The sequence below is a fragment of the Tursiops truncatus genome, chromosome X (assembly GCF_011762595.2).
Source record: "Tursiops truncatus isolate mTurTru1 chromosome X, mTurTru1.mat.Y, whole genome shotgun sequence".
Classification (NCBI taxonomy): domain Eukaryota; kingdom Metazoa; phylum Chordata; class Mammalia; order Artiodactyla; family Delphinidae; genus Tursiops; species Tursiops truncatus.
Genome location: NC_047055.1, coordinates 43,402,101 through 43,428,589, shown reverse-complemented (window position 1 = coordinate 43,428,589; position 26,489 = coordinate 43,402,101). Strand labels below are relative to the sequence as shown.

Genomic DNA, 26,489 nt, shown 5'->3' with positions numbered 1-26,489 from the left:
TGACCAGTAAAGAGTACCTGCTTCCTTGCACCCACAAAGATGATATCTCAGTGCAGGTTTTAAAAATTTCTCTTAAATATAAACATCTTTTCACATGTTCAAGAGCCATTTGCATTTCTATTTCTTTGTGCTGTCTCCTTATATCCTTTGCCCATCTATCGAGTGACTGTTCTTTTATTATTGACTTGTAGGAGCCCTTTATATAAGAAGTAAATTAGGTCCTTTGTAGAGAAGTTTCAAATATTTGTTCCCCATTTGTTTTTCTCTTAACTTTGCTTATGGAAGTTTTTGCTGTTCATAATTTTTTATGTAGACAAAATTAATAACCCTTTCTTTTTTCACTTCTGAGTTTTGTGTGAAGTGGGGAAGCTGAAAGCCCACTAAAGAATAAAGACCGAAGGAGATCTTGGTAATCACTGTATCAGTAAGGAAGGGAATATGAATCAGAGTTGATTGTTAGAAATTTGTAAAATTCTGTAACCTTTGTAACTTCCCTGTATTTATTCTGCATGTTGTCCCATGTCTGTTCTCCCATGGTGATCCAAAGCAAAACCCTTACTATGCTAAGAGCCTATATGTTTGTCTTGTGGAGAATGGAGTGATTAGGAATTATAGTTAATCTGATGGGAAGAACCTCAAAGTGTTGGCAGCTTCAAGAAAAGAAGAAAATAAAGCATCCCTGGGACCTGCCTAAGGGAAAGAAAAAAAAGAAAATGCTTGAAAAATGGGGATCAGCTCTTTCAACCTGGTGGTGTATGCTGCCACATAATGATGGATAGCTGTTGCAACTAACCCGTGTTGATGTTTCCTTTGTAGTGACAAGGTACATCTAGCAATATCATGACCACCTGAGATTTTTAATTTGAACAATACTGGTTTAATACACAGGTCAGTCATGTTATGTAGCAAATGGTTTAAGCTTTAAGGAAATAACTATAGGTCTGAAGGACAGTTTAACAAATACAGTAGGCCCTCTGTATCCACAGGTTCCACATCTGTGGATTTAACCAACCGCATATTGAAAATATTTGGAAGAAAATCCAGAAAGTTCCAAAGAGCAAAACTTTTAATTTCCTGAACTCTGGCAACTATTTACATGGCACTTACATTATATTGTATTGGGCATTATATGTAATCTAGAGGTGATTTAAAATATACATACAGCAGGATGTAAGTTATATGCAAATACTACATTTTATATAAGGGACTCAAGCACCTGCATATTTTGGTATCTGCAGGGGTGGGGGGGTTGTCCTGGAACCAATCCCTCTGTAGGGATGACTGTACTGCTGACTCCCTGCCTCCCCACTTTTTTTCCTTTTTATCTTTCTACTCATTCCTCCTTGCTTCATCAGAATAGAGTGTTAAAACTCAAATAATATTTTATCTTTCTTTTCCTCTTGGCTTGTTTCTAACTTTTCCCATGAAAAGTTTATAGAACATTGTGAGTAATCTTTTGACTTTGGTGATACGCTTATGTTCCTCAAATTGGAGGGCAGCAATAAATTCCAGGGGTTACCCATGGGGATGGCCATTTGTGTAACTTCCTCTCTGAAGCCTGTTCAACGTTATCAGTTGTGTTATCTCCCTCTCTTCCCAGTCACTTCTGCTGCCCTTTGAGTCCCAAGGCATGGTCTCACTGGCACATTATTCTATCCCCTACCTCTTTCCCTATAATGTCTTACTCCCTCTCCATTTTACTCCAGATTTCTCTCACAGCTCCCTCATATTCCTAACATGTCCCCTCCTGTCCATCCCCACTTCCACTATCTGAATTCAATCCTCCACAGTCTCTTGCCTGAACTAACGAAATACCCTTACTATTCTCCTAGTCTTAATCAACTACCATATAGCTGTAAAGATGATCTTTCTAAATGCATATATGAGGGTAAGGGGAGGACTTTCATTTATCGTAAGCAATTCTATATTGTTTGAAAGTTTTAAAACATGCAGGTAGTACTTTTGTCATGAAACAAGTACAAATATTATATTATTCCACTTTAAAATTCTCCAACAGCTATCCATTGATTGCAACATAAAACTCAAACTTCTTAACATTACATGCTCCTTTAGCTCTGCCACTTTATCAACTAGTTAGCTTCATGAAGTGACTTCTTGCTTTTTTCTTGTTCTCCCAGACAACAACTCTGCCAGGATGATCAAAGATGCTCAGTTCTGAAAAATAATAATAAATGATAGCTACATTAAAGTACCTACAGTGTGCCAAGCACTTTACATGCACTCTCATTTTTCAACCCTGTGAGGCAGGCATTACCATCTAAGTTTTTTATAAAGAAACTGAGGATCAGAGGTTAAGTGACTTCCCTAATGTCACGCAGGTACTGGCCGAGTCAAGATTTGAACCCAGTTCTGCCTAACTCTAAAACTCCGGTTCCTTCCACTCTACGATGGCATCTCTAGAATGAAATGTTCCCATCATTCTGGCCCCACCTTCTAGAGAAACATTACTTCCTATCTTTAAACACTTTAGGAGGCAGTTTAGTATAGTATTTCAGCCCATGAGCTCTGGAGTCAAACTGCCTGGGCTCAAATCCTATTCCTATAACTTATTAGCTGTGTAACCTTGAATAAATTCTCCGAGCTTCAGTTTCTCCATCTGTAAAATGAATATAATAGCTCCTCTCACACAGAATTGTTAATTTTTAAAGATGATCCAATGTAAAATACTTAGTACATTGTGTGGCAAGCAGTATGCATACCCTCAATAAAGCATAGCTATTATTATTATATTGCAGATACATCTCAAAATTCTGTTGGCCCATTTGCTCATCTGGAATTCCTGGTCAGTACCTCTGAATCCTGGTTTGCCATATCCTAATTATCCCTTCTATGTATTTCTGTGTAGCACAATTATATTGTATAGGCTTTGCCTTTTTGAGGGATTTTTCCAAGACATAGCTTTACATACACAACTTTTAATTCATAGATTAAACAGCTAATTGCTCAAATGCTGCTCACTTGTTAAGGTGTTAAGAATGTAATGATTTAATTGTCAAATAGCTTTAGCATTTCTTATATAAGCGCTAAAAATAGTAATTCAATTCTTTTATTGCAGGAGTCATCTTTTTTGCCCTGTGTATTGTGATCAGTTCCACTTACTTGTCTTCATAGTGGGACCTTGGGATGACCAGAGTAACCTCGGGTGTATATTCTCATCGGCTCTTCTGTTGGCTCACGTTCTGTGTCAGGTATCAAGTTTGGACACTGCCTTGAGCAGCTGTTTTAGGGAAGCCAATCACAAAACCAGCCCTGGGCTGGATACTCTTGATTTGCCTTGTGATTTGTGTAAGCATTCAGATAAACTATCTGAACAGGGCCTTGGATATTTTCAGTACTTATGCAGTCATTCCCATGTAGTATTTCCTTTTCCCTACTGCTGTCATGACCTGCTCTGCCATTCTTTTCAAGAAATGGCAGCATATGGCCCTCAACAATTTTAGTGGTACCTCCTGTGGTTTCCTTTCCATAGCTCTTGGCCATTTTTCCTCTATAGCTTTTGAGATATCCCTTTTGGTCCATACCTACTGTCATTTAACTTAAGATCAATAAATGTAAACAATACCCTTACTCCTCCATGGAATGAAAATGAAGGTTACCAGACTTTTCTCTATCAACCTCTTTTGAGTCCAGAAGATGCCAAAAACAAAAAAATGAGGCTGAGAGGGAGCATGAGGACTCTGAGCTAAAATCTCCCTAGGCCAAAATTTTGTACTAAGGTATTGATACAAGGAAAAATTGGTTTAAAAAGGACCATCAATTGTTTTCCATGTAAAGGCTATTTTACATGGGGTTTATTGACTTATGTTTTTTAATTCACACTCCCTTGCAGATTTGTTAGCATAAATAAATATCAAGTTCTTGATTTCCTTGTATGCGTTACCCCTAATGTTCATTCATGGGCGGGGGCCTTAGGGATAGTCTGGTTCCAGTTTTCACAGTATGCTTGCATAAACCCTAGAGGTCCTGAGACAGTGCCTTAGGAACCAGGGGACGTGGTGCATAGGGATGGGCAGGAGACAATAGCAAGCAGGCCTCCAGACACCTCCACCACCAGAGCAGCTTTGTATTTATATTTTATATCTTAGGCTTCTTTTCATTTCAGGAAGAGTCTGCTAATCCAATCCTTATATTGAATCTTGAATTTTCTACCCTGAATATTTGAAATGAGGACTTTGAATGTCATTAGGGCTGACAGTACCCTTTCTATCAAGGTTCTGAAAATAAATTTCTTAGGCTGACAAAACAAACGAGCTCAAATTGTTGCTCTGGTACGTAACCTCCAAGAGGATGCAGGCAAATGGTCTACCTTTTCGTTCCCCTTGTCCTGTGTCTAGTAGAGTCGAAAATATACTTGGTGCTCAAGCGTATTACATGAATCTGACAGATCCTCTTTCTTATTATGTACGTTAGCTAAGCAAGCAATAATACTTTGTAAAACAGACATATCAGTTTGTGTCTAAAGGTAATGAGAATACTTTAACAGGTAATGAAGAATAAGAAATAATGATACAGTAAAAAAATATAATAAGTAATATATAATAAAAAGGAATAAGTAAGAATATGGAGAAGACTAAAGGATCCTTCCTTTATGACTTGAGGTGTTACATGAACTCTTAAATTTTATAGGGGGGGGCGGGAATCAACATGGACATATAGACACAAGGTATACACCAGATACTCATCCTAAAAGCCTGATTTCTCCTGGACTTCGAATGCCATTATTCCTACTACCCTGATGCTTCTACTACTACTTCTTTACCATGTACATGTTATCCAAACAGCAGCCAGGCACTGCTAAAACTTAAGTTATATCACGTCATATCACATCACTGTCCGCTAAAAACCCTCAAATGGCTCCCCATCTTGCTTGGTAAAAGCCAAGTCCTCACAATGGCCTATAACGCCCTACATGATCAGCACATCCCCACCCGCCATCCCCCCATCTGTCTCTGACCATATTTCTTACTATTCTCCTACTCATTTTACTCCAGCCATACTGACCTTCGACTTTTCTTCTACACTGGTGTCACAGCATGCAGTTCCACCTTAGGGCCTTTGGACTTGGTGTCACCCCTACCTGAAACGTTCTTCTTTCAGATACCTACATGACTTGGTCACTTAGTTCTTTCAGGTCTCTGCTGAAATGCCACCTCCCCAAAGAGACCTTCTCCAATCATCTTTAGCTAAAATAACAATGCCCCACAAACATTCCCTGACACCCTTACTCTGCTTCTTCTCCTCGGCACTCATTATATTGACATATGGATGTGTTTGTTGCCTGTCTCCCCGTACTAAAACAGAAGCTCCACACAGGCAGGGACTGTTTCTGTGCACTGCTGAAATCCTGGCACCAAAAACAGTGTCCGGCAGAGTAGGTACTTAAATGTTTGGTGAATTGTGTTTTCATCAGGAGTTTTAAAAATTTCCTTGTAGTGCCTATATGGTGGGAAGTTAAACAGGGACTTGAGGCTTCTAGAAATGTGTATTTCTCAACTTTCATGGGTTTGCACTAGAGGCTCCCAACAGGTAGTTCCACTTTAGGTCTATACTCCAGTCCACTAGGATCTGAAGTAAGAGGAGGGGAATCCAGTCACTATAATCTCTTCTACACTCAGGGAACTAACCATCAGCACTGAATTCCTTCCCTCTCCATCTCATCTCTAGGTTCTCTTTTCTAACAAAAAGGTCAGCAGTCCCTGGAATACTGTACGATAATTTTCACAGAACAGGTACCCAGGCTGACTACATTTCAGCCTTGGAACCAGCCCACACCAAATCTCTCCTGGGTGTAGGTGATAACCAGAATAGAAAGCCTTCTCAATCAGACTTGAATCTTGTAGAAGTTTTTATTTCAGTGATTAAAAGGACGCAGTAAATGGAAACTATGCTGATTTACATTAGGCATGCACCTCTACCTGAAACTGCTGTTAGTTTTTGACTGGCCTAAATCATTATAACTTATTTTTTCATTTAGGCACATCTTTAAATTTTTTTGGACTCTGACATACAGGGTAAGTTAACTTGTTCCTTGTGGCAGTTTAGTATGAGAATTATGTTCGCTGGCTAGATTCCTTTAACTAAAGGCCTCTAGACTCTCAGGCTACCTGTACTAGCTCAAGACTGTACTTTACATACAGATATTTAAGTGAATCACAGTATAAGGGAGGGAGATAACCTAGAAAGGTGAAATGTACTGTATGAATAATCCATACATTTTTTTTTCCAGCACTGATAATCAAACATTAGATAAGGAGGCCTACAGTAAAGTACCAAATTACTCTTTCCCCCACTGCTGCCCTTTCTGAGAGACACAAAGATGTATATCGATCTCTCCAGAAATCTGAAAGGAATCCACACAAATAACAGATTATTATCTATGTGGTCCCACTATCAAATTATAGAGCAGTTCCACTATTAAAATTGTAGGAAGCAGTTAATGGGACTATGAGGAAAGCATCATCCCACATACAGTAATATACATCTAGTAGAGTTTTCCATTCATCTGTCAATTGTTCTCCCAAGATTAGCATTAAAAAACACAACCCCAAACACATTTGACCCTCAAACCACCCCCACACACAAAAATTGGTCTTTGTTCATTCTCAGATGACAGGATGTCCCAAGAGTGACAAAGGTGGGAGCCGATCCCCCCACAGCCTTTTCTTCAACCATCCCATCAACTGCTCTTCATTTCTTGAACTACCTTCCTTTTCCAAAGAGGTAATACTCAGGTCAGTCAGAAAGGCTTTCTGAGAAGACTGGCTTGGATTTCTGGGTCTGTTCCAGTCGATTCAAGATGAATTGGCTTGTATCAATGAAGCGCTCAACACAGTTCACAAAACAGGCCTCAGCCCGACTGTCCAACTTTGGCCCAGGCTTGTCCATGCACTTTTCCTGCTCAGGACAAGATACAGAATCACAAAGGGAACTTGGCAAAAAAAGGAAGGGGAGCTTCTTGTTGCTTAGAGGAAAAACTTCACCTAAAAACAGTATCTGATATGTTAATAATAGTTCACATTTGGCAGTTTACTTTGTGGCAATTTTCTACAGCCTTACATTAAATTCTCACAACCACCCTATGGAATAGATACTATTATTAATCTTCATTTTACAAAGACGGAAGTTGTGGCACAGAGATACTTTGTCCTAAGTCATGGGGCCAGAAAATGGTGGAGCTGAGATGTTACAAAGCAAGATAGGTAGCAAAATACAAGGGAAGTTAACCCTTCGCTGAATTTGGTTAGAACTCTACAATGCTGCTTGCATTAAATGCCTTTAAGACACACTAAAACCTACCAAAGGAAAAAAGAATATCTATGACTGGAGATTCTTTAACGTCTACGTAAGCCAGAGGCTCTTGAATCCTCTCTCAAGATGAATGGAAAATTGTATGAATTTTCCTAAAGGGCCCACAACTTTCAGATTCTTAAAGGAGTCCTTAACCACACCACCTGCTGGTCCAAACGTAATGAATCAGATTTTTAAAAAGAATCAAAGCACTCTGGTTCAAGGCAGACAGGAGTTTAGTAAGCATTTTTTAAGGGTCAGAGTCCAGCAATACCATAAGTTTATGGTTCAAATGAATTTCGTTCATTATTCTCTGTTGTGTACACAAGCCTCAGACTCTCCACTTCCAAGGAAAATTATCCTTGGCCTCTGAATTCTGTGAATTTTGTATGTCAAGGCAGGGCAGTTATGCTGTCTTTGGCTGCCAGAGAACACTTTGATCCCAAGCTGCAAATAAATGCCTTCTACCCTTTTGCCAAAGTCCCCTCACTGGGCATACTCAATTCCTCAACCTTCAGACCTGAAACGGCTTGGTATTACACAACAATCCAACAAGAAGGCAAAAAAGTGTGTATGTTGATAGAGATTACCCCACTTTTATAGTTAGTGGGCTAGAGCCACTCACTTCTCAGGAGGGACGCTTAGAGCAACTGAGTAATCAAGGCAAACTCTGAAGAGTGCAGGGACAGGAGATTCACTGATTCTCTGGGACTCAGGGTGCCAAAAATGAAATCCCAGTACTTGGGGCTCTCATCAGTCTTGGTGACCAGCACTGGCAGCTTCAACCTTAGGTGCCTAAAGTACTGGTTGGGACAACGGCATAAGTCTTCTATGATCTCCAATCCTCTGCACTAACAAAGCCGAGGTCTGGCGTGACAGCCCTCTGAGAAGCGGAGTCACTCTTTTTCCCTTCCGGCTCGACCTGAGGAACCTAAGGAAACCAAGGGGTGCTGCTGGGTCCTCTCCCTTCCCCGAATCCCAGGCGTCGTGGCGAGTTGCGCGAGGCAAGGGCAGGAAAGTAGGTACAGTGGCCAGGTCCCAGCCCCAGGCTCCTCACCCAACAAAGTTCCGTCATCTGGTGCACCAGCTGCTGGAAGCGCTGCTTCTGAGTCTCTACCTCGATGAAATGCTGCAGCTGCGGGTCGACCGAGCCCAAACCCGCTGCGGAGGAAGACGAGGAGGACTCCATCCCAGCGCGACCACGCGTGCCGAGACAAACTCCGCACCAACTCACCGACCTTCACGTGTCTCCGCGGCGGAACCGGAACCACAATCCACTGCCTCCGGGACTGCGCGGGGAGCGCACTGCGCCGGCGCGCGGCCCTACGCGCGGGCCCGCCCCCCGCTCTGGGCGCTCCTCCCAGCCGCCCGCGCGCCTCGCGCCTTCCCGCGCGCGACCCCGCGGCGGCGCCACAACTGACCCCTGAGGTCACAGGACTCGTCGCCCAGCGCCGTGGCGCTGTCGAGACCTTATTTCAGAAAGACAAGAAAGAAAGAAGGTAAAAAAAGGAAGTTACTTCAGACCATGTGGCCCGTTCCTGGCCGGCCCAACAGCCCCGCCCCTGCCGGCTTCCAAATTGACCCGCGCTTTCCCCACTGCCAAGCTAGTGCTCGGCCCGGACTGCTGGGCCCGTCACTTAGCTGTCCTGGGCCCCTGGCTGTAGTTCTTTAATGGAATTTACCCCGCCTGAGGTAGGGGAAAGAGGATCTGGCAGAATTTGTCTCCAACTGTCAGATTCATTCCAATAGTATCTAATGCCTACCGAGTGTCAGGCAGTGTGCTTAGGTTTGTGATCAGTGTCTCTGATTCAGAAGCAGAATTTTCCAAGAGCCAGAGGGGTTAAATGCGGAGAATCCTGTGGAGTTCTCCAAGTAGGAATATGACAGACGAGTGCCACACAGCAGTTTTATAGGGCGCTTCAGAGAGGCTGCATGATTAATCGAAATAGCAAGAAACTTTCATGCTTTCCAGTAATTTTATTTTATCAAAACACCCTCCCATCCCATTTTTATGACACCATTTTATTCCTGCCAAATTCTACCTCCCTCCCCGCAAGCTCTATTGCCTACCCAAAGAGCAGTTGGACCCATTGTGAGGCTATTTACATTCCCTCCCTCCCCAAAAATGTTTCCATCCCAAATTCAGTCTGTTTTAATACTCTTGGGAAATTTCCTCTCTGGGGGAAAATACCAGGCACAATAATTCCTTGGCCTTTGCTCAGAAGGTACTATCCAAGGGAAGAGATAGAAAGGCATTCCTAGATGTGGAGAGGGGCCTTTGTGTATTCAGCAAGAGCACAAAGGCTCCAGGGCCTGTAAGCCTGGGATTTCCTCAAAGAAAGTGAAATTGGGGCTTGTGGAGTAGAGGAGTAGGACCAAGAAGCTTATTGGTGAGCTCAGGATTCTTCATCCATGACATCTAGAATGTTGCTCAGAAGAATTTTGAAGGTGGGACGTTCATCTGCTTTCTAAAACCAAAGAAAAAATAGAGTGTTACAGTGGACTAGAGTCCAAAATTCAAGGGAAGCACAGTGAGTAAACAGCAAATGTTTATGAAGTTTATGCTATATGCCCAGTAGCATACCCTGTGGATTACCAAAAGAAAAAAAGGGGTGGGGGGAGAAATAGAAGTGCTCCATAAAGTCCTTGTGCACTTTAAATCTTTAGTAATTCGGGTGGTTAATGTGGTGAGGACAATGTGAAAATTCCACTGACAAACACTGATTAAAACTAAGGGCAAAATTCATTACATAATTGTGCACCAATGCATTCTTATTTTGGAACCTCAAGTGGCAACCAAAGAAGTTAAGTGGTTGACAGAGCTGAAATCCTATAAGCTGTGATAATTTTTAGTTTGGTTTCAAACACTTGTTTCTACCATCCTGTAGCCAAAGTTAACAAAGGAATTAACATTTCAAGACCATGGGCTGCATCACTGGGTAGGGATCCTAAGCACCTGGGACCTCTTATTACCACCATCTGGCCTCCAGACTAAGGCCCTCTGTGATAGCCATTGGTCCATAAGCCCCTGAGGTATTTAGTGACTCAGGGCATATTCATGCAAGAAAGGTCTCAATCCATCAGAACCAAAAAGTCATCAATTTCTTGTTCCTTTGAATTCTCAAACCTAGCTGAGTATCAGAATTTCCTGGGAAGTTTAAAAAGACATACCCAAGTCCCACTCTAGACATACCTAATCAGAATCTCTGGAAATAAGGCCCAGTCATCTGCAGTTTTAAGAATTTCCCAGGGATTCTGATGTGAATCCAGTTTCATGACTACTGCTTTAAACAGGCTGTGGAGAAAGTGCCTGTCTGAAATACTTAACTAGCAGAGTGAGGATGTCCTAGTTGGGAGGGAGCATAGTCAATCACCCTTAATCCTGCTTGGCATGGGAGAGAGAAGGGAAATGGCTCCTAGGGGTTTTCCCTTTCTCCAAACTTTCTTTGTGACCTCAGTGATTTGTTAAGGGAAAGGAGCCATGTTCTGATCCAAATGCCCACTTTTCACCCCGCAGAGATGGCTCCAGGTTCACATATATGCTTGTTGGACACTGTCTGTCTTTCCCTGTTTCTAGTGGGGCAGAACTAAGAGCTGAGCACTTATTTCCTACTAGACATTTAGGTTGCCAAATTAAGGTTGCCAAGGATCTACTGAAAGTGGAGAAGGCACCCCTGGAAGAACCCAAGGTGAGAGCAGCAAAGCATTTTAATAGTGGGACAGGCTGTTTATTTTCAAAATACCACATCTACCCACATATCCCGTAATGCACTGTATTTAAAAAAAAAATAACATGAGCACTACCCATTTTAGTTTCCTTTCAGGCCTTAGGGTTTTAAAAAAAAAATCTCATTTAGGACCACAGCCAGAAAAGGTGTGCAGTTAGTAAAGTAGAAGAAATGACTCCCAAAGGAATGAACACAGATTTTAATGACTTTTCTTTTTTAATGTCCATACACTTGTCTGAGTGCCTTTGGCTGCCTGCTTATGCTAGGTGACATGGCCCCACAACACCCCTCTCCCTAAAGCCAAGTTGGTATTGGGGTCTGCTAATGATACTCTAGTGAGAATTGGAATGGGCCTGGAAAACCTTCTGGCCGTGAAATGATTGGGATGTAGGCCAGGATCCAAGAATGTGCACAGCTGTCTGTCTGTGCCCAGCTGCTCTGTGGCCCAGGAGAGTGGGGCTGGGGTGCTTGGCCAGCTAAATGGGAAAGTAGGTTCAAGGAAATAATTTGAGGTCCCAATAAAACACTTACCTCATGCCAGCAGCTGTACATTATGGTATATACCCTCTCGGAAGCAAGATGAGGCCGGTAGAGACGTAGGCCTTGGGCAATGTGTTCAGCTGTTTCACTGTTAGTAAATCTTTCATATGGCATCTTCCCCAGAGAGTAAATTTCCCACATCAGCACCCCTAGAAAATGAAAAAAAATGTGTTGTTTCTGGGTAGTAGGGATCCTAGTCTTCCTAAATCAACCTCAAACATTACAATCTGGTTCCCCCCTCTGTGCTTTTTTTCATTTTGTTCAAACTTCTGCTATAGTACTGAGTACACTGGAGGGTTATCAGGGTTGCCCTTGACTATTAGTCCTTTAGGAGAGAGACAGCATCTTATTTGTCTTTATAGTTATAGGGTCTGGCAGAGTCCCTGGTACATAATCAGTATTCAGAAGCTGTGGCATACTGAATGAATTGTTTGTTTCCCTCAATATATTCTAAGTTCTAAGAAGGCAGGGATCATGTCTAGTTTACTGTTTTTAATCCCCAGAAACCTCTGTGGTGCCTGACTCCCTAAGAATTAGATGAATGAAAACAAGAACAAATAACAGTCTCTCTGTGCAGGTTACAGAGTGTGAATTTCCTCCATTGCATTCCTTTTCCTTTGAGCTGTATAATCCATGTGATCTTATCCACTCACCAAAAGCCCAAATGTCAGATTTGCTGCTGAACTTGCTATACATAAGAACTTCTGGTGGAGACCACCGGACTGGAAATTTGGAGCCTACTGAGCTTGTGTATTCATCATCCAGAACATACCTGCAAAGGATTCAGGACTTGTTACTGTTAGAATTTGGAGAGCTTGATATTTGCTTAAATTTTCTTGGCACAGCCACAAGAGTTGCACAAATATACGCCTACAGGCCAACCAGTGTCTTTTACAAATGTTATTTCTAACAGATTCCTGTTTTCATATCTGATTTAGCTTTCCTGGTTGACAATATGGTTACAGCAAGGATGAAGTGAAATAAGATCTAATAGGTACTCCCTTCCTCTTCTCTAGCCTTCTTTCCTTTCTCTTTTCTCATCCTTCCCTTCCTTCTATTCTGCAGTTGTCAGTGGGAATTAGACTGATTAGGAAAGAATGAGACACGGAGTAAAGTCAACAGGATTAACAGATCAACATAAAGTATTGGAGAAATTAGCTTTTAAAAAAAGAGCAAAGGAGAAAGGAGAAGAGAGGGATATAACAATAAAACAAGAGGTGGAAAGTGACTTAAACCATTCAGAGAAAGAAAAGGTATAGAAAGATGGTGGAAAAGACTAGAATTAGGGGGAAAAGGGAGAGGATTAAAAATTACAGTGTCACCTCATGTTTGTACCATGCCATTTTTACTTTTAGAGGGAAAAATGAAAAAGGCACACTCACCTGGACAGGCCGAAGTCAGATACTTTAACAACTCCTTGATCGTTTACCAAACAGTTTCGGGCCGCCTGCAGTGCAACACATACCAGTGAGACTCTGTCCCTGGCACAGAGGTTAAAGGCACAAAACTTCTGCCCACCAAGGGAGTGAAGCCAGGGAAGCCTCATCTTCACATAGAGACACCTTCCCACCTAACAGGAGTCAGTTGATGCCACTGAGAAATTTTGATGCACTTCCACCACATATAGAGCAACCCCCGTAGTCATAAGTAAAGCACTGAGGACTTGCAGAATGATTTCACTCACATTGGCAATTCCACGACAACCCTTCCTGCATTGAAATGCTGAGAGTTAAGGGAGAACAGAAGGCAAGTGTGTTTTGTTTTCTGCTTTTCTACCAGTGGGACTAAGGCGATTTGAGCCTTGGCCTGGCTGAAATAAACAGGGGCCCAAACTCGGATGCCTCCAGAGGCCAGGCAGGTGAAGTGACAGAGTGAAGTGGGTGGGTGGAGGTGTCAGGAAAGTGTCTGGTCTAAAGGAGGCCAGCCACTTTCCTGTAATCAGTTAGACCATATTGTAACACCAGGCCCACATTTTCATAGGTGTCAGCTCCAGCCAACTGTTAGCATGGCCTATGAGAATGTGGGCCTGGTGTTACAAGACGGTCTAGATTTTCAAGAGAAGCTGGAAATTCAGTTATTTAATGTGAAATGTTTTTAAGTGTTTGCTGACTAATATATAACATTAAAAAAAAACAAATGTACCAACAGACCCCCAGTTTGTGACTCTGATATAACCAAAATGATGCTTCTGTGCTAAGAGCAGTCCCATCAGGAAGCAGGGCTGCCCTTCTGCCCCTGAAGGACCCCACCATTTCCTTGTCATGGTAGGGGGCTGGGAGTGAGTGCTCTAGCTCCCACCATGGCAGAACCTGTGGTGTTGAGGCCAGAGATCTTTGACTGGCTGACCACTGGGGAAGAGGCTCACCAAACTTATAGTGTTTTCTAGATAAAACTGAAATGATGGCTCCAGCCACCCTCTTCAGCCATGTGTGATAGGTCTTCCTTTGCTACTTCCACCCCCTCAGCCCTCGGACCCAGGCCAATCCTTCTGAGGTCCTACCAGGTCTCGGTGGAGGAACTGCTTTGACTCCAGGTATTCCATGGCTTCACAGACATCCTTGCACATCTCCAGCAGCTGCTGAGTCTGGAAGCGGTGGCGCATCTCCCTCAGGTAGTTCAGGAGGCAGCCATTGGCCATGTACTCAGTGATGATGAAGATGGGGCGCTGTTTAGTGCAGACGCCGTACAACTGCACCAGTTTCTCATGGGACAGATTCCTACAGGAAAGGCAATGAACCAGTCCTCCCTTTCTGGCTCTGAATACTATTCAGAAAGGAGCTGAGGAGGAAAGGAGTTGGCCTGGGAGTAGAGTGTCAGATTAGGGACCAAAATAACAAGTTGATGCTCCTCCTTCCTACCCTAAACTCCAGAAGTGCCTAATATATGAGGGTGAGCCAGGATTTGGAGTCCATCAATAGAACAGGAAACAAGCCCAGGGCTGAATGAACACTAAGGCTACATCAGAATGTCTTCCTTTTGAAAGTCTCATTTTCTACATTTACCCCCAAATGCTACTGAGATGGTACACGCCTATGATCAATACTACTCTCCACCAATATCTAAGAGAAATGACTACCTTAGCAGTTACTCCCACCAATCAAAGTTTGACCTCAGGCCATGGTCCCAAATCTCTCTTACTATAAATCACCTTAAAACCCAGTGGGAACCATCCTGGTAATTCCTAGACTGGATGGAGAGTTGAGTTTGGACTGTAACTCACATCATGACTTTGGCTTCTTCAATGAACTCATCCTCAGACATGGAGCCTTCTTTGATCATCTTGACGGCCACGTCATACTGGCCCCTCCATTTCCCATACTTCACTACTCCAAATTGTCCAGTCCCCAGCTCCTTCAAGAAGGTCAGGTCCTTTGGATCAATTTCCCATGATCCTATAACAACAAAGCCTTGATGTGATTATTTGGGAGTCATGTATGTATAATTTCTACAATAGATAAGAATCCCTACTGGGGGTAGAAATAGACAAGCAGTAAAAGGGAAATTCTCAGGGGTACTAATCCATCTTTCCTCAGGTAAATCTCAGGGACAGGGGATTACTGATTGGAGGAGTCTGGGAATTTAAGTACAAGTCAGGCATAAAACAAGAAGATAAACTAGACATCCTCTTAAAATCCCTTTATGATTTTTTTCCCACAATTAAAAAATAAATCCCTTTATGAATCTGTGTTTTTGCAGTCCCAGTAGGAGCCACCAGAGGGAGGAAAATCATTAGATAACTTTGGTCTGGCTCCTTCTTAACCTTCCTCGCAGCAGCTGGGATAGAACAGTGTGCTGCAAGGATGATTGAGAGGCAAGGTCTGGTTGCGTCTGCCAGACGTAGTCCTTCCAACTGGCCGGTCCACCCTACCCTAGAGAAATAATCAGTTACCATAGCCAAGGCCTGCAGTGGAAGGTGCATTCTTGTTTTGTTGAGACACTGGATATTTGAGCCTAGATATGAGTCCTGAAACATACAAAGAGAGTCATGCTGCTGGTGCTGAGCAGGGGGTGAGATGCCTCACACACCCTCACTTAAAGCCTCACGCTTCCAGTGTTCATCTTTCTAGTACATTTTGAATCCCAGAAGATCTCCATCAACCCGAATTTTTCTGGAAGTTTCTCCTCTTACAGATGTTTTTCAGGGACAAGAAAGAGAGAATGCTAACTGAAATATACAACCCAGCTAAATATATCCCCACCTCCCAGCCTAGCCTTAACTCACATCCTACTTCTGCTTTTGATACTGAAAAGTGTAATTGGGACCACATAAAATGACAGCCTTGATACTGCCTTGCCTGGACATGGTAGACAGCAGCAAGCCTTCTTGATGAAGTTTTTCCCATGTATTCGTGCTCTCACCAATCTCCCAGTTTTTAGAATGTCTACACTGCTTAGAAACTCTTCTGATGTTTTTGAGCCTGTATGTCCTTTGAGGGCAGGGACTTCAACTAATAGTTTTCATGTGTTCTCTAGTAACAAGAAAATTGCTGAGTACACACCAGGAACACAATGAATATTGCTGATTGATTAATTACCAGTCTCCTTTATGTCTTTCCTTAGCACTGAGCATCAATCACCAAATAAGGAGTCAGTCCCTACTGGGCATAAGTTCTGCCTTTGACTACCTCTTCACTTGACCTCGACCCAGCATCACAGGGGTTTATTTTCACAGCTAATTCCCATTACCCTGTGAGGCTTATTCTTCCCCTAACCACCTTGTCCTAAATTGCTTCTCCTGGTACTTGTCACACCCTTCTTCTCTGGTTCCCCTGGTACTTACCTGCAGAGTTATGCTGATGGTAGTTAATGAGCTCAGGGATGGTGCTGAAAAGGTGCTTCTCAGCCAGGTAATACTGGCTCTGAGGTGTGGAACACACAACATAATGGCGTATCACCCCTTGAGGTTCCCTGAAGAAGTGGATGCTGAGTCAGCAACTTGGGAACAAGGGTCCAAAGGGCCCAAGAAGTGAAGTGAGATGAGTTTTGAGTTTAAGTGACAGAGGATGTGAGAGGAGCACTTCATTAAGGAACTGTTGGTTGGGCACCCCTGTCCTTTGTCCCCAGGGCCTTGAAACAGTAACACTTACCCTGTAGATTTGGCAAACACAGACACTGTATATTTTCCAGCTTTGCTGGAGTCTCTAACAATGAAGCCTCCTTCTTTCCCCTGAAACGATGAAAAAGAAGCTGACCGTCAGGAGGAAGTGGTGCTCACACCTGCATCCCACCTGCCCGAACCCGAGAGAAAATATTATAGAAGCCTTGATTTCACTGCCAAGTTCCATGTTTGAGCTGCAGCCTCATTGCTTTTGACAGCGAAAAGTATAATTGGGACCCCATAAAATGACAGCGTTGACACTGCTTTGCCTGGAGATGGCGGACAGCAGCAAGCCTGCAATTCAGGATCCTTGTTTGCTGTGCAAGGAGAATGCTATTTGCTTGTGGTCACATACTTACCTCTTGCTTTAGCAGTTGCTCAGCTTGACTCCGAGTCATGTGTTTGGAATACCACCTGTAAAGAGAGAGTGCTTGTGTGGCTCCTAGGCCATGGTGTAAGTGGCTATCTGTGGCTCATCCATGCCAGTGAGTCAGTCAATTCACTCAACCTCTATTTATTGAGTGTCTTATCATGTGCGTAGCATACTACATCCCTTTCCCAAAACGTGCTTGGCACTGAAGAATCATGGAAATGGAGAGTAGAGGGCAAAGGCAGGTGGCAGAAGGTTGCAGGGGAGGGATCAGGGACAGGGCCTTCAAGGACAACCCACTTCCATGATTAGGGAGAAAGCACATCCACAGAAGTTTGCCATTTTCACCTTTCAAATGTTTCCTGTCAGGTTGTCTTAGTGTGGTTCTTCTGGATTTGGGGGGAGGAGGGGGTGTGGTGACCTCTCCAGCTTTCATCAACAGGGTGTTTGGGATGAGGGTAAGACAGAGGCACCAACTTGAGTGGCATCATTTGACCCAGTTGACACTGATTTTAATAGGTATCTTGAAATCAAAATTTTGTTGAAACTATAAAAAAGTTTATACTATATTTAGTTCCTCTGGGAAGATTGTGCGCTAGGAACATAAGCATACTCACTCATACATTTCTATGGAGTCCTCTGCCTCGGTTACATAGTTACTAGGGATGTAGCCTTCCTGCCTGTAGAGGAGACAACGTGATAGATCATCCAGCACTTCCCATCCTGGGTGAGAGAAAGATTTGGATGCCCTGTATCCTTGGGCTCAGAACCAATCTTGAATGAAGGTATATAAAATGCCCCTCCCTCAAAGAGAATCATGTTGCCAATGCATGGCTAGGCCAGTGAAGTGTGTAGCTTCTGCACATGTGGCATTGATTACATGTGCTCGACAACATGTGGGCCAGACTCTACAGGCTCAGAGAGGTAGCCACGTGTAGAGCTGCCCTCTGAGAAGTACTTGGAGGGAGAGCATATTCCTTTTGGTGTGGGAAGAACAATTTCTGATCAGGATACTGAGTAGGGGAATTATGCCGCAGGATTTTACGTGTGTATAGAGTAGGTGGGCACAAGGCTCAGGAAGGGCAGGCGTGGACTCACCCATTTTTATCCTGGGCTCGCCACCAGGGTAAGTTGCTCTCCTCCAGGATAAAATACTCGTCACCCTTCCGCAGCTGTAGATCATTTGCATTCATTGGCATGTAGTCATAAAGGGCTACAACTTTTTTCAGCTCACTTGTGGAGACAGGTGCTGCTGTTGGCTCAGGGGGCAGTGGCTTTTTTAAGATCTGTGTTGTTAAGAGGAAAAAGTACGGGTGGGGTTGGCTAGATGTTGGCTAGATATGAAGCACTCTCCTGTTCTTCCCCAACTCTCTGGCTTACTGGAGACACTGTTCTAACCCAAATCAGGCAAAATAAAAGGTTTATTCAGCATTCATTCAACAACCAGTTTTAAGCACCCATGCAGGGGCTCTCAGCCTGGAATGTACATCAGAACCATCTAGCAGGTGGTTAACAATCCTGACACCTAAGCAGTTTCAAAGACCAATTATGTCAAAACCTCTGAGGGCTGGACCCAGGCATCAGTATTTTTAAACTTTCTGGACAAAAACCATGTACAGCCATAATCGGAAAGCTTCTTGGCACTAAACTAGTACATGGACCTACTAAGTGGCTCTGAATCTTCTTTTCTTAGTTTGTAAAATGAGTATAATAATTCCTGCCTTGCTTACTTACAATATATGAGAAAGGGCTTTCTAGACCTCAAAAAATAACCCCCAAAATCAAGTTTTAAAGTAATATAATAGTGATAAAATCAAGATGTTGGGTATATGGATATTCACTGTTAAAAATTTTCAGCTTTATGTTTGAAAATATTTTTCATTTAAAAAAATCAGGCTTTGTTTTGTTTTCAACAGGTGATTTGATTAAATGGTTGCCAAGAGCTTCCTACTAGCCCTCTATCTCTCCACTGAAGAGGAAGTCCTAATTAGAAGCACAAAGCCCCTGTCTCAGCAAGAATACCAATTTACACTGCCAAATCCCAGGGAGAATTCTAAGACTTTGGTCTGTTTTCAGGGTGTGATTGTAAGTTTCAATTTAAACAGTAGCAGCACCCAATTTCCCTGTATACCTGGTCCTCCTCAGGCGTGGGAGGAAGAGGCTTTTTTGTCTTTCTGTGCGAACTCCCAGGTTTTAAGCCTGCAAAGTGAGAAACCAGTGACGATGGATACAGAGTGCATCTTCAGAAAGGGCCCAAGGACAGGTTTGGTCAGGAAATTTACTCTTGTACTCATTGACGTTACGTAAGTTAGGAAAAGTCCGGAATGATACAGCCCAATGCTAGGTCACCCGGCTGGAAGAGCAGAGCACCAGCTGAATTTTGGCCCCCACTAATCTCCTCTCCCACCCTCCTTTGTGCACTGGCCAAAATGTACAAACCTGGGTTTGATAGAGCCCTGAGAAAGTGATGGATAGTCAAAGGAGGGAGAAATTATATTGATCAGATCTCTTACTTCCATTCCTGTTCTCCAAAATTTGGCAGCCCATAGCATTTTTGGCTGTCTGAGAGCAGCAGAGATACTGCCCATCGATCCAGAAGCAAGGGTGGTATTTCTGTACCAGATCACTGTTGTACCGGATTACTGTAACAGGAGAGAAGAGAGAGAGAGAGAGAGAGAAAGAGGTCACATCTGACATGTGGGAGAAGCCACCATAGGCATGTTTTCCTCCTTGAGTTTAGTAGTGAGCTTCAAACAACTGCCCCTTCCTCAGCCACCCTGAAGGGAAGCAGACACAGGACCAGTTGGCTCACATGCTTGGCCCCAGAGAGTTCCTGTGCAGTTCTCTTCAGTGGTCTGTTATGATGACTATCTCCCAACCGGTGACCAAAGTGATAAGAATATCTGATTCTCCAGAGCCCCAGAACAAAAATATGTTATCTATGTTTTTCCAGTAGCCATTACAATCTTCCTGTAAGGCAGGTGTTGACTATGGTGGTCTTTTCCAGATAAGGGAAACAACATGACAAGCCAGACTTTCACTCTGGCTCTCAATATACCAATGTCCCAGCTCCTGGAGTGATCTTTTAGAGATATTTGTCTTTGTGAGAACTTCTGCCTCACGCTTTCTGTGTTCACAGAACAGTTAACAGAGCAGAGCTCAGGATCAAATGAAGGTGATTCTGCCTCTAGAATAAACAGTTCAGTCTTCCTAGGGCCACTGAGGTAGGTTGAGCTCATTGTGGGAGACAAACACAGCAGTTCCATTTCCCTCACAGGGTTGTGAGGCCCAAAAGATCTCTCAGGATGAGAGATTTGCAGATAAGAGGAATTAGTTTTACAGTTTTTAATACTGTGGCATTGCAAGAATCTTAACCGGAAGTCAATTAGACAAGTCATCCTGGGATCATGTTGCCAGTTAACAGAAAAGCAAAGACAAATGAAATAATTGACAATAGCTAGCACTGGGGCAAAGACCTAGGCTGGTCTAAGAATATGCATATTTGAGGACATACACATTTCAGCATTTGATGCTAAAAAGAAGCTCTGCATAACTTTTTTTAAAAGATAAGAACAAAAACAAAATAAAACCTTCCTCTGTAGAGACCAACTTAAGTCCTTAAGAGCTTGCTAGTCACACTCCACTCACTTAAGACCTTGGGGGAGGCCTAGAAGCTACTGGTGGCCAGATGCATTTTATAGGCAAATGAACAAAAAGTGCCATCTTTTTTTAAAGTGCTATCTTGATGCTTTTCTAAACATGGATTTGAAGGCTTCTAACCAGTCTATCCTGCTCACCCTCACCCCTCACTTTTTCAGCATACCCCTTCACCATTGCACCAAATGCAGGGCGGTGGGAGCTGTTCAGATGGGGTGCAGGCTATAGGTGGCTACGTCGTCTGTAGAGAACTTTAAAATAATAAAAACCAAGCAAAAGTCTGTCTGACTTTTATTATTACCAGGCACTGGCAATTCTGAACAATGTGCCAGGTACTCCTCCAGCCAGAACTCATTGCTCCCACCCTCTGCCCTTCCCCCCCCCATGCCACTACCATCACCCAGGGATTTGAAGATTCTTGGGTGCAGGCTTGGGCACCAGTAGACATTTAAAAAATTCTTAATCAACAACTAGCTGCTCTGATAAATTAAGCTATGCTAATGAGAGGCTATAGGGCTTCCTGCCCCCCTACCTCCAGCACACTCATTATGAACCCACGCTACATTCCCAAATAATTAAGAGGTCCCTCGAAGATGGCACCCCTTCTTTTGTTGGTTAACACAGCGCTGGTATTTCCAGCTACTTAGGAGAGAATTGCAAAATCAGAGTGTCTGTTACAAACTGAATGTTTGTGTCCCCCAAAATTCATATAATGAAGCCCCCGCAGTGCGATGATATTAGGAAGTGGGGCCTTAGGGAGGTAATTAGGTCATGAGAGTGGAGCCCTCATGATGGGATTAGTGCCCTTAGAAGAAGAGACTAGAGAGAAATTCTTTCTCTCTGCCATGTGAGAACACAGTGAGAAAGTGACCGGTCTGCAAGCCAGGTAGAGTGTTCTCACCAGGAACTAAATTGGCCAACACCTTGATCTTGGACTCCCCAGCTTCCAGAACTGTGAGAAATAAATGTTTGTTGTTTAAGTCACCTGGTCTATGATGTTTTGTTATGGTAGCCCAAGCTGACTATGACAGCGTCCTAGTGGGAGGACTAGGAGAAAACTGCTTACTTCACCAATGCATGGGGCCAGCCCTATCTGGGAAGCACTAATGTTTGATGCACATTCCAAGTACTTGATGGGTTGATTTCTCATATTCATTTTATTCAGGATAATGGCTAAAATTCTGTTTGGGGAATGAATGAATGATTACTCTTCACATATGTCATTGGAGTTTCACCAATGCCACTCTTTCATTCATTTGGGTGAGGTCAGGTCATTTGCTTATTTTTGAAGCTGCAGTTAGGATAGGCTCTGTTGAGCTTGACCAAATGAAGAGTCTAGAGTGAATGTAGACAAATATCTGTGCTGCTGTAACATTAAAGTGCCCACTGCCATGTTCAAGGAAGTGGAAGGAGAGAGCCCAGGGCTAAGTCCTCAGGAATATAAACTTTGCATGGAAAGTACCACTGAAAAAAGATGGCAGCTCAATATGAGGTACCTGAGGCCCTACTTTTTAAATTGAAGTATAACTTACATATAATAAAATGTACAATCTAAGATATCCAGCTAACCACATTTGTGTACAACCATTTAACCACCACTCAGATCCAGCACCTCAGAAGGCTCCCTCATGCCTCTTCACAGCCAATACCACTACAGAGGTAGCCAGTATACCATGAGGTCCCCTTTCCATGTTAGTGATTTCCAATTGGTGCATTTTACCTCAGAGTGGGATAACTTATCACTAGAGTGGGCACTCAATAAATATTTGTTGGGCTAACCTACAACTGGTTTCTCCCTCAGCTAGTATGTCCCACCTTCCCCTATTTCCAAACTAAATCCTAGCTGTCCATCAGTGTGGATCCCAAGTTGGTGGTAGTTGTTTACTCTTGCAGAAAAATCAATTAACACACCTATTTGTTGGTCCCTTTCTGTGTGCAGGGCAATTTATGAGGCACAGTGGAGAGAACCAAAGAAGTACAAATATATATGCCCTCTAGAGCTCTGTGTATATTTCTCGGCCTTGGAGGTAGCATCTTGATTTAGAGCACAGACTCTAGAGCCTGAGTTCAAAGCCTGACCCTGCCACTTACTAAATGAGTGCCTTTGGGCCAGTTATTTAACCTCTCTATACCTCTGTTTTCTCATCTCTAAAATGGGGATGGTGAAAATAACTGCCTCATATGGTTGATATGAAGAAGAAATGAGCTAATATATGTAAAGAATTTAGAGAAGATCCTGGATCATAATAAGCATTACTGAAGTGTTTGCTCATTTTGTACCCCCAGGGCTAAAGCCAACCTCTTACTTCAAAACATGTCAAGAACTGAACTGTGTGGTGCAAGAGATCACCTATTTGTAATCTTCACATGGCCTTACTCTAAAATATCTTGCAGACAACTACAGGTGCAGTTTCTGGGCTTGAGAACCAAGCAGCACAAAAATATGCAATGAGTTTAGGCTTTGGGGTCAAACAGACCTAGGGGTGTAGTAAGAACCCAGGCTCCACCACTCACTAGCTATGTGCCCTTGAGCAACTTACTAAACCTCTTTGAGCTTCAGTTCCCTCATCTGTAAATAGGGGAATAATGCATCCTTAATAAGCTTATTGTGAGGATTAAATGTGCTAGTCCGTTTGAAGCACTTGGCACAGAGCCTGGTACAGAGTTAGTGCTCATTAAGTGTTAGTTGCTGTTTTTAGCCCAAGGTTGCTGTAAGAATTAAATGAGATAATAAATACAAGGTGTCTAGCTTGGTGTCTGGCACATAGAAAGAACTAAGTAAATGACACTTCTCTTTCTTTCTCCTCTCCTCTTTCAGCTTGAAAGATTTGATGATTTTTATGTTAGCCAGACTTACATTCAAGGGAGTGAACAAAGCTGGTGTAGTCAGCCACTGCATATCAGAGTCTAAATGTTTATTAAGACAAAGGGCTGTCACGCAATAACCCAACCATGCCATTATCAGTCTGCCATCCTTCCTGTTTCTCTAGGCAGCCTTTCCTGATGTCAACTCAACCAGTTAATCTCTCAGTCACTTGACATGTGGCTATATATACACACAAATATGTGCGCATGCATCCTGTGCTGTAAGCATTTACAGTCAAGTTTATCTGAGCACACTGTATGGTCTGTGTGAAATACTGAACTATATTCAAGTTGAGGTCCTCACAAAGCAAGGAACATGAAATAGTTCCTTGGAAAATATCCACAATGAAAAGATGTACAGTGCTTTACAGTTTTCCATGTGCTTTCACATACCTTACCTCATTTGATCCTTAGGACAACCCTGGAGGTAGGTACTGTAGGCACCATTATTATTCCTCTTTCAGAAGAAAAACCTGAGCCTCAAAGAAGCTTGTTGGCCTACTTGCCAGAGGTCACCCAGCTTATTAGTGGTAGAAGAGGACTTGGAACCAGGTTCTTTACTCTGACCCCAAGCACTCTCATAATCATGTATTTAATTTTTTTGGAACTACATATTTCATACCTAGGATTCAAAATATTGAAATAACCATTGAATGCCACACCATACCCGCCTTGTAATTGGTGTAAAGAATGGGACCTCTTTTATAAATAGGGAAATGGAAGGGCCTACAATTACAAAATTGCATTAGAGAGACAGTGGTAGAACTGAGTTGAAACTCTTAGTCTAGCATGTGATCTTTTATTCATATGATGGAATATTGAACTCAATTGTATCATTAATATTGAAGAAAATGCAATATTTCTCCCCCCATTCTCTCTCTCTCCTCCCTTCTCTCTCTCCCTCCTTCCCTTCTCCCTCTCTTTCTTCTTTCTTTCACCTCCCTTCTTCCATCCGTTCTGTTTTCCTCTCTCCCTTTCTTCTTCTCTCCTTCCCTCCCTTTCCCTTTTTCTTTACTTCTTTCTTCCCTTTCTTTCCTTTTTCTTTCTCTTTCTTTCTTTCTCTTTTCTTTCTCTCTCCTTTCTCTTTTTCTCCCTCTCTCCCAACTTTTCTCTTTCCTTCCTCCTTCCTTCCTTTCCTTCTTTCTTTGGAAACTAGTTTATTTTCCAAATAATTCTCACCATTTTTGAGCTGGTGAATCCAACGCTTCCTCAGTTCTTCAGTTGGGGAGAAGACATAGAGAGGCCCTTCATCATATACAACCTGGGGCAATGGACACAGACTTCAGCAGTTAGGAGTCAGAAAATAAAAAGACCTTGAAGGAACTAATCTTAAGCTACAAATTTGTATAATGATACTGGAAAACAAAAACAAGGCAGGGTCTTCAGTGAGCAGTGGAGCTGGGGTTATGTGAACCATCTGAAGAATTCCTGAACAATTCATATCCAGGGATGTAGGACTTAGAAACTCTTTGCTTTGTGAATACTCCTGTGTCCTCTTGACTTGTATTTCAATTTGTGTGTAAACTTAGTTCATAATCTTCAGCCCTTGGTGGAGTCAAGATTTTTGTTTATCCAATGAAGGATATTTTATGATCTTATTAAACCTTGAGTTTGTATAGAATATAATTGAAGTAATGATTTATGTAACAAATCTTGATTAGTACATGTGGATTATACACTTCATCAATATGGAGCAAATTTTTAACTCTTGGATGATTTTCCCCCCACTGCCTAGTGGCCTCCCCTTGCCAATATTAGCCCAAATAAACCAAGTTTGGAACTACATACCTACTTCAAAAGAGTGAAATATATATTAAGCATTGTCATCAAATCAGTCAGTATTTTTTGAACACCACACATGTACAAGGCATCGTGCTAGGTGTTATTGAGATGTACAAAACATATAAGATGTGGTTCCAACCCTTACAGACTTGAGAGACATCACAGTGGATTCTAAAGTCAAATATAAATTAATTTTGAATTATCTACTATTTACCAGTATTCACTAGCCCAGTCAAACATCAACTTATTGAAAGACAGTGGTAGTAAAAACTGTGTCTAAAACACCCCTCCTTCACAGGTTTTGTAAACTTTGTTACAGTCAGGGACATGAATAAGATCCTTTTACATTTTTCTTTTTGCTTGTTAGTCTTGCTGTGCTCATAAATCCATGACAGAAAGCCCCCTCCCCTGAGACTTTCCACTTCCTTTTCTGGCTTTCACTGTTGCAGAGGCTGCTATATTCATGACATGTGGCCTCAGAGTTCTCAGGACATAAGCAAACCAAATCAGAGATTGAATCTGAAGCTCTTGCTCTCTTTTATGGCTTACATTGCATCTACCAAACAGATGTCTATGTGGCTCTTCAGTTATTCCAGACTAGAATAGAATTTAAGTTTATATGTAAGTCTAATAAGCCTTCCCTACACCGAACTTCCTAATACTACTCCTTCCCTCCCCTCTTCTGTCTTTTCAACCCACATGACTGACCACCATTAGACAGATAGGCAGAACCAGAAGGAAGTGAAATGCTCACTTAACAAACAGAGCATCTTTCTCAATGCCATTGCCATAGACAAGACACACCATAATAGGATTAGTGCCATTATGGATTCTCTTTGAGGTGTAGAGACTAAAAGAAACTATGTTTGATTGGAAAAACAGAAAAGCAAACACTCACAGCCCATGCCATCCCTAACGATTATATTACAGGTCCCTTTGTGAGCTAGTGAGAGAAAATACCTTACCTGGAAGGGGTAAGGGAACCTTTCAATAATTGAAATCTGCTCCATTTCACTGCACTCTTCTCCCCTTCTCTGCAGTGACAGAAGAAATCATAGTTATTGGTTGATGCATTGCTCTTTTCTGGATTTCCCTAGGTACTGGGAGTCTTTTGCAGTGGTTCCAGAAGGCTCTCCTGCAT

The 26,489-nt window shown here is 42.6% G+C and overlaps 2 protein-coding genes across 4 annotated transcripts in view; both read right to left on the bottom strand.

Annotated features, from left to right (window-relative positions):
- Positions 1-1,048: 1,048 nt before the first annotated feature.
- On the bottom strand, positions 1,049-8,594 carry TIMM8A (translocase of inner mitochondrial membrane 8A). 2 transcript variants are annotated; one of them, XM_019932255.3, is made up of 3 exons: positions 8,366-8,594; positions 6,725-6,915; positions 1,049-2,175 (listed from the first exon to the last, which is right to left on the bottom strand). In XM_019932255.3, exons 1-2 carry the CDS (start codon positions 8,495-8,497, stop codon positions 6,754-6,756), a joined length of 294 nt encoding a protein of 97 aa, XP_019787814.1. In that variant the 5' UTR covers positions 8,498-8,594; the 3' UTR covers positions 1,049-2,175; positions 6,725-6,753. The 2 variants fall into 2 exon arrangements, with proteins under 2 accessions (XP_019787814.1, XP_004319604.1); XM_004319556.4 differs by lacking the exon at positions 1,049-2,175 and having other exon boundaries at positions 5,854-6,915; positions 8,366-8,592.
- A 671-nt stretch (positions 8,595-9,265) lies between these two features.
- Positions 9,266-26,489, bottom strand: part of BTK (Bruton tyrosine kinase) — a 28,374-nt gene continuing 11,150 nt past the window's right edge. For both annotated transcript variants that reach the window (XM_019932254.3, XM_019932253.3), the window contains exons 4-19: positions 26,314-26,382; positions 24,746-24,827; positions 19,558-19,686; positions 19,176-19,243; positions 18,143-18,330; positions 17,662-17,724; positions 17,034-17,088; positions 16,664-16,743; positions 16,357-16,484; positions 15,466-15,540; positions 14,797-14,968; positions 14,077-14,293; positions 12,959-13,023; positions 12,230-12,348; positions 11,568-11,725; positions 9,266-9,776 (exon numbers count right to left, since the gene is read on the bottom strand). In XM_019932254.3, coding sequence (XP_019787813.1) covers positions 9,705-9,776; positions 11,568-11,725; positions 12,230-12,348; positions 12,959-13,023; positions 14,077-14,293; positions 14,797-14,968; positions 15,466-15,540; positions 16,357-16,484; positions 16,664-16,743; positions 17,034-17,088; positions 17,662-17,724; positions 18,143-18,330; positions 19,176-19,243; positions 19,558-19,686; positions 24,746-24,827; positions 26,314-26,382 — 1,740 coding nt within the window. In that variant the 3' untranslated portion in view covers positions 9,266-9,704. The remainder of the gene's footprint in view (positions 9,777-11,567; positions 11,726-12,229; positions 12,349-12,958; positions 13,024-14,076; positions 14,294-14,796; positions 14,969-15,465; positions 15,541-16,356; positions 16,485-16,663; positions 16,744-17,033; positions 17,089-17,661; positions 17,725-18,142; positions 18,331-19,175; positions 19,244-19,557; positions 19,687-24,745; positions 24,828-26,313; positions 26,383-26,489) is intronic.